The 15,968-nt window shown below is 39.3% G+C and overlaps 1 protein-coding gene across 31 annotated transcripts in view; it reads left to right on the top strand.

Annotated features, from left to right (window-relative positions):
* EPB41L3 (erythrocyte membrane protein band 4.1 like 3) overlaps window positions 1–14,219 on the top strand; it is a 143,167-nt gene extending 128,948 nt beyond the window's left edge. For 13 of the 31 annotated variants that reach the window (XM_032680017.1, XM_032680024.1, XM_032680049.1 and 10 more), the window contains 11 exons: window positions 39–230; window positions 3,546–3,620; window positions 4,034–4,135; window positions 4,898–5,626; window positions 6,154–6,276; window positions 6,788–7,180; window positions 8,200–8,328; window positions 8,766–8,864; window positions 9,946–10,026; window positions 10,293–10,409; window positions 11,650–14,219. In XM_032680017.1, coding sequence (XP_032535908.1) covers window positions 39–230; window positions 3,546–3,620; window positions 4,034–4,135; window positions 4,898–5,626; window positions 6,154–6,276; window positions 6,788–7,180; window positions 8,200–8,328; window positions 8,766–8,864; window positions 9,946–10,026; window positions 10,293–10,403 — 2,034 coding nt within the window. In that variant the 3' untranslated portion in view covers window positions 10,404–10,409; window positions 11,650–14,219. The remainder of the gene's footprint in view (window positions 1–38; window positions 231–3,545; window positions 3,621–4,033; window positions 4,136–4,897; window positions 5,627–6,153; window positions 6,277–6,787; window positions 7,181–8,199; window positions 8,329–8,765; window positions 8,865–9,945; window positions 10,027–10,292; window positions 10,410–11,649) is intronic. The other 18 variants (XM_032680240.1, XM_032680210.1, XM_032680189.1 and 15 more) reach the window with 10 other exon arrangements.
* Window positions 14,220–15,968: the final 1,749 nt, after the last annotated feature.

Genomic DNA, 15,968 nt, shown 5'->3' with positions numbered 1-15,968 from the left:
TGTATCACAAACTACTCTATTCTTTTAAAACTGTCCAGGACCTAGACAAAACCCAGGAAGATCTGATGAAACATCAGACCAATATAAGCGAGTTGAAACGCACCTTCTTGGAAACCTCCACAGAAACGACTGTGTCTAATGAGTGGGAGAAGAGGCTTTCCACATCTCCCGTTCGGCTTGCAGCAAGGCAGGAGGATGCTCCTATGATTGAACCACTAGTGCCTGAAGAGGTCAGCATGAGCTGAAAGGATTCATTGTGTATTTGTCTATTCATTTTTACTTATAGCAGCCCTCAGTAGATTAGAGGCCGTAGTTAGAAGCTATTCCCTGCTGGTAGGCATCCCCTTTCCTCAGGACTGAAGCTCTAGATGCAAGGAAGAGCAGATACTATCAACATATATATAAATATATATAGTATATATATATATGTATTTAGAGAGTGAAATTCACTATAAGCTGTGTGGCAGAATTGGGTCTCTCTGAGCTGTCATTACAGTTTCGGTGAGCTTGAGGAAGTCCAACCATGCATGAAAGAAACTGTGAAAGTGATGGAGAGAAAATTTAAATAATGGTGACTGATTGGGAGAAGCAGTGTAGTGAGACAGATGGGGGTATGGTGCCAGGCTTGACAAGAAAATACAGAGCAAAGGGCAGAACTCTCTCAGTCTTTGAAGACAGGGAAGAAATAATGATGATAATTAGATCACCTTGGCCAGTTCCGTAAGGGTTGCTGTAGTCTGCTGGATACTGTTTCATTGAAGACCCAATGCAGATTGCTAAGTGTCTGCATTTCTATGCAGTATGCATGTGTGAAAAAATCCTGATTACTGTGCGGTCTTGAAGTGTTTGTAAGAAACTTGTGAATTTAAAAGCTGGCATTTACTTAATTTGTGGGTAGATAATGATATGTAGGGGTAGCAATATTCACGTTGCAGTAAAATACATAGATCTTCAAAAAAAGACAGCATCTTGGTTTAAATCCAGTGGAGCAAAAAGAAATAAGCTTGTGTGGTTTGCATGAAAGTTCATTTTTTTATTCTGTTGTGGATGGATATCTGATTTCTGCCTCACAGAAATCATCTTTATGGTTACTTCTTGGTTTTGGCATTACAGACCAATAAGTGGTCGTGCAATTTGCTTCTGTGCCCACAGCACTGATGTAATGTTGTGAGGAACTCAGCAAAAATTGGCTGGAAAGGCTGTTCTGCTTTTCCACCTCAGAGGTTGGTGTTGCAGTCCCACAACTCTCTGGGGAAGGGAGTCTGTGGAGGCACGCAGGTAGCATGTGTCAGCTTCTCCGCTTAAGGAAAGGGATATTGCCAAGAAAAAGGCTGTCACCTCCTCCTCTCCCACGTTATACCCATCTAACCAGTGGCTGATACAGGCATCGGACATGCACTGGTGTGGCCATCAAGTTGAATTAAAATACCTAAAAAAGCGGACTCAATACCCAAAGCTTCCCTTTTGTGGGGAGCACAGAGGAGTCGTAGTGTTGTTCCTACTGTCTTGTTCAGGAATCATAATAGACCCTAGATCAGATTAGTTTGCTTGTAGTTGAAAATACGGGTTTTCTTTCACGAAAGAAAACTGTAAAATAAAATGATAAATATAATGAACAGGATGCATTTAACATATTAAAGATGTAAGGAATGGATGAAAAGGGAGCAGGTGGCTAGCTGAGCCTGAATCAGATTGCAGGGGAAGCAAACTTAAAATAGCACCACCCTGTTTGTTTAATGTCTTTATTACTTTAGAAATGTAATAACAATTTTTAATTAAAACACACAAGCAATAGCAAAGGCTTACACAGTTATGTAGGCTTCACCCTGAGGAAACACATCCGAATTTAACATTCTTTTGGAAAGGAAAAGGGCAAGAATTATCCTTATCTGGTATCTCTTATCTTACTAGTAGAAAATGATTTGCTCAAAAGCAATGTCGAGTTACTAAATCTTATATGTATCTAACTGATCTACAGCTATTTCACAGAACCTCACCCAAATGAAGGCATTTCTGTGGAAAATTGAGAGAGGATTTGAGCTATTAGAGACTAACTCTGAGGTGACTTCTGGCAAAAAGGGGCCTCTGCTGTATGTAACATGTGGCTATCCTTTTTGGTCCCACTTAGCAGGGTGGTTTCAGTTCACATGTCCTGCTGAGAGAGGAATTTTTCAGGAAAAAACTGAAGCCATCCATAGGTCAAAATTAGCACCTTGATATTTACCAAGAAATGCAGAGGCAGTCAGGGCAGAGAGCATATAGAACTGCATTAGGTAGTGCCTTCTGCTAGTCAAAGAAGTTACACATTTAATTTAGCATATCCACTTTAAAATTGTATTCAGTGTATTGTTACCTGTAGCTCTTTCATATAAAAAAACCCCAAGAACTGAAGGGAAAATATGCCTTTTCAAAATGTGCAAACCGACTTGGTTTGTTACAATAGTAGGGGAAATATTTCGTTCTTCTTTAGTTATGAAAAATACAGTTTTAAATATCTGCCATGATGGTGGCTGATAGCTGCAGAACATGAAAGCAAACATATTAACAAACTCCTTGACAATGTTTAATCTGACCTGGATTGGATCAAGCCAACACTTTTATGCATCTCATCGCAGTCAGGGAGATGAGCTTTTACCCCTTCCTCTTTCTAGTTTCATATCTTTCTTTAAATTTCTGCCTTTCTACTTGAATATAGGCTTTTGTCATGCCAGTCACAGCACTTCCACTGGCATGTCTATTAAGTGCACTAGCCACTGAAGTGGCTAAGTGCAAGGTCAAATAACTGGGTGCTGATTGCATAGTCAAAAAAAATCACATAACCACTGAAGTGGCTAGAAAGGGTTTAGCAAGAAACCTATTTTGTTCTGTAGGGACTTGCTTTCTCTGGCCGAATGGCAACAGTGGCTGGCCGAGAAGGTGGCTCAAAAGGCTTAGGAAGTGGAGTCTTACCAACATTTAAAATTTTCCCAGTTGGTCAAGTTGCAGAGATACTATTCTCACAGCACTGAGAAGGCACTGATGGGATAAAAAACTGAGGAGGAATTCAGCGTCTCATTATAGTGATAATAGAGCAATGGTTAGCTTCCTGTGTAGGAAGAGGACTCTTGAGGCCTCTTATACCAGCAGGGAGTGCTGAAATCTTTGCAGGGCACACCTTGTGCCTGCTTCAGCAGGAAGGGCTGCAAACTCAGAAGAGAGCCTCATCCAGGGTGAAGGTGGAGGGGCCTGTTCTCAGCATCAGTCACTGTTAAATGAATAATATGAGATGAAAGGAACACAGTGCATCCAACTGAGGTGTTACTCATTATAGTGGGTTTTGTACTACACAAATGGTTTGCTTGTGATGACTTTGCATTCACCACAGAGAGGCACTGATTTCACTTCTTATTGGAAACCTCTTTGCTGTAAAATGATTCTCTTTAGTTGTTTCCTAATTTACCATTCCGTTAATAATATTTGGTGTAGAGAAATATGATGAGCTACTGTAAAGTATAGTGGACTTTATACCCTCCGCTTACTAAAATAATTTATTCCCCTGACATTAGACCAAAGAAGAAAGAGAAAAATCAGAAAAACTCATATTTTTGCAGAAGGGAGGTACTACATTCCTTGAAATGCAGGTAAAAACAAACAATACTTTCTTGAAATGCAGTCAAATAGGATGGCAATTATTTATTATTTTATTATTTTTTTTCCATTCCAAGCCCTCCCTTTTTAATATGGTTTTTTATTATTATTATTTCAAAAGTTTCAGATGGAGATGTAATCTGGGGACAAAATTCTGAGGAATGAGTCCCCTCCAGAGCTTATGTCTTCCTAATGGATTTCTCTGCTAGTTAGAAATCTACTTGCACAGTGCTGTTTGTGGATGTTGTTTGTGGTTGTGCATGCATTTCCAGCATAAACCTCACTGAGAACGTTATGGTGAATGGGGCACTTCTGTCACTAGAATGAATTTCCTTTTTATTATCAAGTGAATCTAGATTATACCGAGTGATGGTGAACTTTGTATTTTTATTGGTTTTTCTATTAGCCAAGTGTGATAGAGAAGAAGCTACAGGAAGGAGAATCTGCTGGCACTTTGGTTACTTCTCATCAAATCATTATCCAGAAAAGTATCCCATCATCCCTAGAGGTTATTTTTAATTCATTCAATTTTAAACTACCTCATTTGTTTAGTTAAATACAGAAATTATGGTCTTAAGGTCAAATAGCTGGGGGCTGATTGCGTAGTCAAAGAAAATCACATAGCATATTTGCATGAGCAGGGAAAAAGATGCTGCAATTAAGTTCCATTCAGAATCTTTAGTAGTATGTTTAGTTTACACAGTTAACTGTGTTGTACTGCTCCATTTAGACAATCCTGAAGAGGGTTGAAATTATTCTAATGAAAACAAGGAAATTCAGTGCAGGCTGCAGCTACGTACAAATGCATACTATTATAAAACCTCATCAACAATGTGTTTGTGACAACCGGGGAACAGTTGAATGGGCTTATTTGCCCTAATTTTGTAATTTTTTTTTTTTTCTTTTACGGTAGCATTATGAACCTCTGTGATATGTTATTTTTAACCCCGGGATGAGTCCAGTCATCATTTTAAAACATGCCCTGACATGCTATACCACTTAAAACGAATACAAACATAGTGTGGCAAAAATATTTTTTGTGTCCACGTTATATGGGCCTCTGAGGGGAGACAATAGGCAAAGAAATCATATGCCTAAGGTGATTCTGCTTGTTTGTTTGATAACTGCTTTAAGAACTACAATGGTAAAAGTTGTTATATGCTTTCAGAAGAGGCAGCATTGATTTCTTAGAAGTCTTCATACTTTAGTGTTCCTGAAGTACAGATAAACCTTCAGATATTCTAATTTAGCTTTTATATCTCAAATATAGGGCACTGAGGATTGGGTTATTATAGACAAAATACCCTCTGAGGTAGTTGATGGTGAATCGGAAAAAAATCTGGCATACAAGGTAGTGACTGTGAGCAGTAAAACTGCCTTTCCACCTGAGATGGTAAAATCCAGTACCGTTCTAATGCAGAGCTTTGAGGACTTGGAAAGCGAAATACAATCCAATGAGGAGAATAAGCAGAAAATGTTCACTCTAGGAAAGTCCTATGATACCATGTCTGGGAAAATTGTAACCATGACAAGTAAAGCTAAAGAGGGCGAGAAAGCAGTACAGACTTCAGTAGAAACTTCACAAAAAATGGAAAGGGAAGTGCAAGAATCTGTGAAAATCATTCCGATAGTGGCCAAGTATGAAATTCTCAAGCCCGTCACTGATGAGAAAGCTGGGCGGGGATCCGACATGCAGAGCACAAAAAGAAAGCTCTCCGACTCTCTGACACCCATAAAGGAAGCAGAATCTCAGTTGCAAAGTCCTGAAGAGGAGAGTTTGAAAAAGACACTAAAGATGGACCAGGATTTGCAATTACATGGTACACTGGGAAGCTTACAGCTTGGCAAAGCAGAGAAGCATCTTGGCAGTGAAGCTGTAAAAGCAGGGGCGTTTGCCTGGACAGATAAGAGCCTGTCTGAGTGGAGATATTCCAGAGAACAGCCATTTACCATTGCTACTGCTCACTATGTTACTGAGTCGTCCGCATCAAGAGTGGTGGTAACAAGTGGCTTTGACTTCATGCCACGATTTAAAGATAAAAGCATGACTTCTTTTAGGCAATCCCCTCACACCGCCCTACCTTTCGGTTCTCTTGCTGCCTGGCTTTGTGTTGACAGCAGCCAACCCAGCTTATTTTTTTTCTCTCATACTTTGAATCTGTTCCACAGTCTGAAACAGACATTATATAAGGCTTTCAACCTTTCTGGTTTATTTAAAGATCCGTCTTACTGAAATGTACTATTGCTGCTGTGGCTTGTTAATAAAAGGAAAAAAAAAAAAAGATTTGCTTGAATCAGCAAAATGCCAATGCTAACAACTATGCTTTTAAACTGTTGCTTACTACAGCCATTATGAATTTGCTCTGATTTATTTTCCCATTCTTTTCCCGTTTCCAACTTCTCTGTGCCCCTGCAACCTTCTCTCCTTTTCCTCTGTCTCGGCCTTCAGTTTTGGCAATTAATATGTCTGTTCATGTGGGTCTGCCTTTCTTCTATGTATGACTCTACATTTCTTTGTCTATTTAGACTAAACAGTCCACCAGTGAAAAAACCTTGGATGGTTCAGATATCTTCACTCTAATAGAGTCTGCCAGAAAACCGACTGAGTTCATAGGAGGGGTTACTTCAACTTCCCATAGCTGGGCTCAGGTGGCCGTTTGATTCCCTCCATCAGTGTTATAACTACACAACAATTACTTTTGCTTTTCTGTTGTTTCCTAGTTTTTTGCACAATTTGGAACTATATAAGTAATGCATGTATTCATGTACCTTTTCCTTTGTTACAAGAGATCACAACAGAAACTTCACTGAAAAAGGAAAAAAAACAAACAAACCAGGTTTTCTCTCATTTCACTTTATTTTGATCATTGTGCAGGGTATTGTATTTTGCCTTTAGAAAACTCCCACAAAAATACCAATCAGAAAAACACTGACATTGACATTTCTCTTCACTTTTAAAAGTTGTGATTCTTGCTTTGTTTTGCATTTCTACTGTACTGATAACATCCTGAGAACAAATCCGTGCAACATGAGAGAAATAAATTGGCAAAATATAATACTCATTTTTTAGTTTATGTTCACAGTACATTAAACTGAGGAGCTACGGCAAATAGTGTTGTCTCCTTCTGATGCTGAGTGTTTTTTTCCTCCTTCCCTGCAGAGAATAGACACAACAACATCTCAGGAGATAACTTCCAGTGACATGAAGCAAGCAGTTCAACCACATCAGGATACAGTGAAGAAGGTTGTACAGGAGACTGTAGTTGTCAAGGAGAGACATGGGATGGAGGTGCATGCAGGCGGGGATCCTGCTAAAGTGGTTGGACTTGCACTGGATGCCCCAGCTGAGGCAGCATCCGCGGTGGCTGCTGGCGTGAAAGGGAAGGAGGGCTCTTCTGGGACTGAGGGGGCAAAGGAGGAAAAAAGGGAGGAGGCTGAGAAAGCCCTAACCAAACAGGAAGGAGTCACTGCCACTGCTTCATGTGAGCAAGCAGAGGAGCACAGAACAACAGTCCAACTTTCAGAGTCTTTGGAAAGAAAATCTCATTTTGAGGTAATTTGTTATTAAATCAGTCACGCCTGTGCTGAATTGCGAACATAGGCAATGGTGGACTAAGTTAATTCCTGTCATGGAAAGTAAAGTGTGCCAAGTTTGTATGATTGCATCTTTGAAGCATGCAGTTTGTTTCTCCTCTTATTTCCTCCTTGCATGGCATCTGCAAGGCTTGTTGCTGCTTTCCATCATTAGCAAAATGCCATGCATGTTTTACATAAAAGTGCTTTTCATGCTACAGAGAAATACTGAATTTCATGGCATTTTATGCAACAGATAACAAGATCAGCTAGCATTGTCTTTGGGAAAGTCTGTCCAGATTGGCAAAGTTCATATGTCCTCAAAGACAGGAAATAGATTTTTTTTTTCCATGCTTGGTACAATTATGAACAAGTGTACAGTGTCTTAACCCAGGTTCCTTACCTTAGACCCATTAGCAGAATTCAAGAGCTGGTTTGCAGAGGGTTTTTTTCCAAAGAAGACGGAAGATGAACCCTGAACAGGGTTCATTCTCTTGTCATGTTAAGAAAGTACAGAATCACAGAACAGTTGAGGCTGGCAGAGCCCTCTGGAGCTCATCTACTCCAACCCTGCTGCTCAAGCAGGGATGCCCAGAGTCAGTTGCTGCCCAGGACCATATCCAGAGAGCTTCTTCTGGGCATCTCCCAGAAGGGAGTCTCCACAACCTCCCTGGGCAACCTGTGGCAGTGCTCAGTCACCCTCACAGTGAAAAGGTGTCTCTTGATGTTCGGAGGGAATCTCCTGTTTTTCAGGTTGTGACCATTGCCTCTTGTAGTTTTTAGAATGTTTTTGAACTTTGTTTTCACGAAGTCCAGGGAAGTGTGAAGTGTTACTAGCATTATATACATGTATGTACCACTGTAATGAAGATAATTTTCTCCTTTTTTTTTTTTGTTAAATGCAGAGCACTTTTTAGTTGTTCTTTCTTTTCCCCAAGCAAAAAAAAAAAATCCTTCTGAGAAATCCATATTCCAATTCCTTGTTTTTTGTTCACACAGTCACCAGTTGTGAAGACTGAGACTATCAGTTTCAGCAGTGTTCCTGGTGGGGAAAACCTTGAAATTTCAACAAAAGAAGTGCCAGTAGTCCATACAGAAACAAAAACCATTACTTATGAGTCTTCTCAGGTAAGAAATTCTGCAAAAGACACTGTCTAATTTAATATGCCCTTAAGGAACCCATGGTTCTTTACCCATTTTTAAGTGTATGCCTTAGTGTAAATTGTTCTAAATTGTTCAAGTATTAAATATTGGCATGAGGAGGATGTACATCAGAATAACTTACCTGAGGGTGACTCTCATGTTCTGGTGTAGGGCCTTTCTAGATAAAACTACAGATTTAAAAATGCCAGCTTCTCATCTGTCCTTCCAGAAGTGAAGGGGAGCCTCCAGATGTAGACAGAGAAATACTGACACATGATCACCCTAATAGCAGTTATTTCCCTACCATTAGATGCTCGCTTTATGAAGAACTGTAGAAACAGGGAAGTTTAACAGTCCAGTTCTTGTCTCCCTGTACTCAGAAGCATTTTTTTTTGATGACTGTTTTCTCTTCTGGTTCCTAGGTGGATTCCAGTGCTGACTCTGAACCAGGTGTATTGATGAGTGCACAGACTATCACATCTGAAACCACCAGCACTACAACTACTACACATATCACCAAAGTAAGTCCTCAGAAAACAGGGAGCTCTTTTTTCACCAGGGTGCATGCTTTCTTAAGCTCAGTTCCATGATTTATTTCAAATTGTGGACCCGTGCTTATGCTCTCTAGGCAAAATCTTGTATGCTTTGGGTACCTCTCTTCGTTTACCTGTCTTTGGCTATACTGACTTGATTAATTCATCACCCAAAAATGTGACTGGAGTCCTGAAAGTCATGAACATTTAGTGTATGTCTTTGCAAACACAAAACCTTGTTGTGCAGAGACACTTGATTTACCTGCAAATACTATCTGGAACTGGAAGCAGTATAATCACATTGGCATCATTTGGTAGCCTGGAAGGAATAATTTACCTGAACATGAGGCTCCACTGACATGACTATACTGCCTTTCATTCCTGAGCTGTTACTCGTGCATGGTGTTGAAAGCACATAATAAATCTGTACCATGTAATCATAACAGGACATTCAGTCAGCTCAGACACCATGGCTGTGTTTCTGGGTAGTACCCTGGGGAACTCTCCAACAGCCGGACTGAAAGCTCGTAGCTGCAAAGACAAAAGATGTTGGGTCTTCCAGGTTCCAAGACAGCATCTAAATAACAGTTCCTCCCTAAGCAGAAACTCTCTTAGTGCTCTGATAGCTCTCCTACCAATATTCACTGGGGACAGGATTTCATCTTTCTGCAGTGAAGTTTCTCATGCTACTAACCCTTTAAGTAGATGAGTTATACAAAGGCCATACCACCCTGTATTGTATGGGGTGTCTGTATTCCCATTCTGTTATTCATGGGACAAATTTACTCTAAATACCTACCATTTTTGACATACAAACATCTCTCCTAATATATGTGCAGATTGACTAGAATCATAAAATAATCTGTGTTGGAAGGACCTTGGGAGGTCATTAATCCATTGAGAGCAAGCTGACTTCAGAGCCGCTTAGGGTGCAGTTCTGGGTTGCCCCTTCTGCATGTGCTGTTTGAGCCAGTTCAGTCCAGTCATGTCTGGGTTCCTGCCCTGATCATTCTCTGGATGAGTAGCAGCACTCCGAAGTTACTGACATGCATTTGTCCCTCCCATCTAGACTGTGAAAGGAGGCATCTCAGAGACAAGAATTGAAAAAAGAATAGTCATCACAGGAGATGCAGATATTGATCATGATCAGGTAAAATCTATAAACTGCTAAAAAAGCTACCATGAAGACTGCCAAAGAGAACATTTCTAGATACTGCTTTGACAGATACTATTCATACTGGCATGCCTTAAATTAAATTGGATTACTAGTTAAATCATTGATGGTATATTTCATATTTTAATCATTTTCCCCATTTGTAAATTGTGTAATATCTCATGAATCTCTCCACCTTGCTACTGATCATGCATGTTCCACCTCCTTTTTGTTTTTGCCCTTCTGTGGTTTCCTTGGGATAGGCGCTGGCTCAGGCAATTAAAGAAGCCAAAGAGCAGCACCCTGACATGTCAGTGACCAAAGTAGTGGTACATAAAGAGACAGAAATCACACCAGAAGATGGGGAGGATTGACCAGAGGTAAGAAGATTAGATGATTTTCCTAGGCATTTACTGGGCTGGCATGTTGCAAATGTTGTTCTCCTACCATATTTCACCTCTAACTCTTCGCTTTCTCTCAGTGGCATTTTCCACTTGCATTTGCGTTGGTTATCAGTTCTGGTATTTGAAAGTAAACCACATTCAGCTCTAATCATCTGTCTTCATTTAATGGTGCCAGCTGGAGAAAGAGAACTACTCATTTGCTTTCGTTGGCTCTCTGAAAAGTCCTCATTGTCCATGCTTTGGTTGTAGTCTAATTTTCTAATTCTGAAGTAATAAAAAATCATCTGCTTTCGTATCATTTAAGAACAAAAATAATTTGTTCTTAAAGGTGTGCATTTTGGTTTAAAAATGCCAAGGAAAAAACCCTACAGCTGCTTTTTAAATGTCCCTTGCAGATATGTTACAAGTTATGCTTTAATTCCCAACTTGCAAAGATATGGTCCAACTTGCTGTTAAACGCAGTGAATTAGTTTGTCAGTATTTGGGTGTCTTGGCTTTCTTGTATTTGAAAGAACATTTTATGTTTTAAAGCAGCATTGTTTATCAGGATGAGATGATAATGCAGCTTTTCTTGCGTCAAGCTTTTTTTCAGTAAAGGCATGCTCTCCAATAGTGGCTGGATAAACAGACATCTTAATATTCCTATATTTCTTCTGTGTGCAGAAACATGCCATGCATACTAACCTGCTATGCAAAAGCTGTTAATGCCAGCACCACTGCACAAATTGCTTTGATTGCTGTATGCAGAAGGGGAAGAAAACGCTGCTTGTCAGATTTGTTGGAATCAATAGCAGCATTTTATTCTTAAAACAATATGTATTCCCTAGCACTTGGTGTAAGTAACAGAGTATAATGCACAGCACGTTTTGAAGTTCTTTGGCTCTTCTGCTTTTGGATATACAGACCCTAAAGAAAACTGAATTTCAGTGTCAGTTATTTATTTGGAAGATGGAACCAGTCACTAAGGAGTGAGTAGCTGTGATTCTTGTGGTATTCTGCTAATTGTTTCAGAGACAGTTCAATGTGGCTTGCTTAAAAGTCTATTGATGTCGCTAATTCTTTCCATTGGCATCAGTGGACTTTGGATTTGGTCCAAGTTGCTCATACTGGGATGATGCCATTTTCAAATAGCTTTTCTTACATGAACAAAGTTACAAAATATCTTTTGTAAGAGAGTAGTTGCTTCAAATAATTAACTCAATTCTCTTTTCTGCAGGAATAACCTAGATTGCATATGAATCCAGACATGCATACCAGTAGGAATACGAGAGCCTATACGGAGTCTCAGTTCCAACATGACTGACTTGTATCTGTCTATGGAAAATTTCAGTACAGAAGAATTGATCTTGACCGTTAATAAAGAAACTGGCAGAGATACCTTCCCATAGAAAGCAATCTGAATCAGCAGCAGTTAAACAATATTGCATGAAGCAACAATAAAATTACAGAAAAGCAGCATTTTTAATTTTCTTAAAATGTCTAAGTTTTCAGCTATACCTGCACGTTCATAAACAATATAAACAGTGATCTCATGTAACACATAAACAGTTCATGCCTTTCACAGTTTCTGAAAGTCTAAACAAATCAAAATTTGTTAGGTGGCAAGCCTTTTGTTTATGGATATTGTAAATGAAGATTACCCCCAAAATGCTAGAAGCTGTATAGGTACTGTGTGTAATGTTTTACCACACATTAGATGTGCCAATAACACAGTTTATTCGGTAAACAACTTGAATCTTATATTTGTTTCATCTGGTTTTATTACTGCCCGATAAACAATGATGAATCTCTACTCTTATCAAAACATTTAAATGCTTACAAAGTGTGCTTTGTATACCTGAATGAATACCCTATGAGGTAGTAATGATTTTAGTATATTAACTTTAACGATTTTTGTCAGCATTGTTCAGAGTCAGCTTCCAGTCACCCTTCACAGATCCTAACCTTGTAAATTATATGTAGTTATTTTGGAGAAAAAAAAAAAGAATATCTGTATTTTACTTAGTTTGCAGCTTTAGAAAATTATTAATCTGAAATAACCGTGATGGTTTTCTATTGATTTCCCTTTTGTTCTCAGAGGAAAAAAAAAAAATCTATTTGAGAATCTGGTCAGCATTTACTATCTAGTTCAGAGTCAAGCCTTAACCTGTACAGAACATCCACCAAAAACTCATTAGTGTCCAGCTCTAATACCCACAGAAGGGATAGCGTCCATTACACTGTCAGCTGCATCACAACACATGGTGAATGTATGTTTCTGCATAGTGAAATAAAAGTGGTAAATGCATCCAAAATCGTATTGTTCTGTGTCTAAAAGCACCTAGAGGTTTTTAATATTCAAAACATCAAAATGTTACATTTGTAGGACACCACAGGTTTTACTCGTGTGCACAGTAGATGTGTTTTGTCTTCAGCGGCTGACACTGCACTGTGCAGACAGTGGGAGTTAGCGAAGCATCCAAAGGGATGACGGTGTTCACCTTTGTGCATATGATGTTTGCAAAGGAAAAGGACTGTTTGGTTCCTTCTGTTTTCTCTGGTTGTGTAAACATTTCACTGAAGCTAAATGAAGGATTTTGTCATTGCTTAGAAAGTAAAGGACAGTAGGGCTTGATCCAGATCCACTCTCTTTTAGTACTTTCGTTCTGGAATATGGATAAAATTCTCTTTAAATCAGTACTTACTTACGGTTCTCTCTTTCTGCTCCTTTGCCACATCTCATTGACACTCCCCTGGTAGTTTAAGAGATATATGTAACAATTAATTCACCCTTCAATCTGTATTTCCTTGCAGTATTGAAAGAAAATGGGTACAAGCAGACTTTTCAGGACATAAAGGGCCAAATTTGCCCTTCGTTGTTTACACAGGGCTCCCTCCCGTTGAAGTCAATGGATTTGGCTTCATTGGAGAGCAGGATTTGACCCAGTGACTTGTTAATAAATGTTTATTTTCATAATTTAGAAAAAAAAATAGTATATATAGAGAGAATAACCTGTAGATAATAATTAAAAGTAATATCCTGAGGCTTTTAAAGCTTTGCCCTTAGTCTCTAAAACATCTTCCTTCCACCAGCCATTCTTCATGCCTTTAAATCCAGAGTGCTAATGATGTAACACTCCCCCCCCAAACTCCCATCGTTGCTCACCTTTCACCTACTAACCACCAGTTCATTGTGAATTTTGATGGCCCTCTCCTAGTCCAAGAGCATCTCTGTTCTCATCCCTCTGGGTGGCAGTAGACTCAGCTCTCTGGTGCTGCTGGTGGCCAGGGGTGGAGGAGGTCCTCACCTTGTCTTGGCAGACAGCATGCCAGGTCCTCCCTACTGCATCAGGAGTTTAAAAATAGACTCTGAAGCCATATCGATCCTCCCTCAGGTGCCCCTCATGTTGTCAGCTAAGGAACAGCATTGTATTACCTCAGAGAGACACGAGGCGATCACACAGCCTTCTGTCCAGAGTTAGCATTATATTTTAGCATGGCTTGAGGAGATTGTACTCTGGTGATCCTGCACAGTATGTATGCTGTCTAAAGATACTGTGTCATAAGAAGTTAGTCTCCTTGGAAAGGACACTCACCGCTAAGACACAGCCTAAGCACATACAAACTATGAGGAGGTGAGAGTGGACAGGCAAGGACATCTCAGTGCCACTGTTGGTAGTAGACCCTTGTTTGGGGGATGGTTCCTGGAAGTGATGGCTTTGGTTTTTGTTAGAAACTGTTTCTTGGGTTGTCTACCTAATGCTGTGCCACATGAAATAAAGAGCACCTGCCTGTTTCTACCAACCATCTTTTGTCTCCGTCTCTTCTCATTTATTGTTGGTCTTTGTCTGGCCTCTCGACGTAAAACAGCTTAGAAAACAAACCATCAAATATTGTGTTACTTGAAAACACCATTGCTAACACAGACAACAGTACAGAAGACAGACTCACTTGCTACAACTGGAGTCCCAGCTTCAGCCCCATACTCTGCACCATTATGGTAAGGGACCCAGATGTCCAGGCAGGGCTTTGCACACCAGGCAAGAGTGGGCATCACAAGTGATCACAGCAATTGTGACCATTACAGATACAGAAAGAGTGAATACATCGCCTTGGCATTTTTTAAGGTTTTTTGAAATCCCTTAACAGTTACCCCTCTGAAGGTTTTTTAAGGCTGTCTCATCACAAATGGCAAGTATTGGTATTTCTGTGCTCCAGCATACATAAAAAAATTAATGAGCTTCTAAATCCATATAGTAGATCAGAGCAAGGATTTAACAGCTTGGCCCTATTTCTTCCCAGAGCAGATTTAGACAGCTGGTGAGATGATGTGGTTAACCTGTACAACAATTTGTATCTGCTAAAATTACAGTTCCTTATAAATAGTTTTTCATGACATATAAATTGTACATTGAGTCCAGGCTTCAGTTCGGTAATCACACTGGCAAGTCTTGCTGCAGGTGTCTTGCCTTAAACCAAAATAGTTCTGTCGTTTAAGATCATAAGGCCATTTACAAGCTTCACCTTTACACATTCCCTCTTCACAGGTAATAATGGTGAGATAACGAAATGCATTCCCCTTTTTTGTACTGGAACAACAATGGTCTATATTCTGCAGAACTAGGAATCAAACCTTTATTTTTCGTTATTTTTCCTATTTTTCCTATTTCATTATTTTTCCGTTATTTAAAGTTTGTGACATGCCTGAGGCAATGGTGAGATATGTTGCACGATTATATTTTTTAATGTTTGTTGAACACACCAGAAGCATATACTATATACCGTATTGCCCCCAAAAAATCCCACAAAATCAACCACATGCTCAATCAAACTGGCCAGCACCATTTTTATATTGTTATTTTATTGTTATTGTTGTTTTATATTGTTAGTTACCATACAGTCTGAGATGCTAAACAAAAAACTGTCTCAAATAAACAAAGTTCAAACTTAAACCAAAGGAAAGGCTATTTTCATTTGACTTTAGCTATTATAAAGCATTAAGAAGAAAATTTTTTCAAGGTACATATATCGCAAACTTTGGCTCACTGTTTTGAAATTTGATCTTAGCTCTTCTCTATTGTTAACTTTAAGGAAAATCCTTAATTGGGCAATATTTCATTCCCTGGTCTTAGATCCACTTTTTCCTGAAGTACATGGAACAGTAAAAATTGACTAATGAGAAGAAGTTAAAAACAATTGTTGAATTCTCTTTTTTCCACATTCCACGATGTAATGAAGCAGGCACTTGTTTTAAATATTTTCTGTTGGTACTGAACTTCCTTCAGTTCACTCTACTAATCTAGTCTCCTGAGATGTCTTTGTAATTTTCTTTTGCTCCTGAAACTCCCTGTCTCTAGTAACAGGCTTTCAGGGTTGATGTTTTCTGTGGCCATGTGCTTATCAAATGACAAAACTCTCCACTGAGTTCAATAAGACTAAAGTCCTCTCAAACATCCATCCTCTCAAAAGATCTGGGGCTGGATGGACATGAAAAAGGGCTACATATGATAACAGGAGCTGAGCTGGACCTCCTACAGTCCTGTATAGATTCCAAGA

The sequence above is a fragment of the Chiroxiphia lanceolata genome, chromosome 1 (assembly GCF_009829145.1).
Source record: "Chiroxiphia lanceolata isolate bChiLan1 chromosome 1, bChiLan1.pri, whole genome shotgun sequence".
Taxonomy (NCBI): domain Eukaryota; kingdom Metazoa; phylum Chordata; class Aves; order Passeriformes; family Pipridae; genus Chiroxiphia; species Chiroxiphia lanceolata.
Note: the sequence above shows the minus strand (reverse complement) of the source record. Positions and strands in the feature narration are given on the sequence as shown.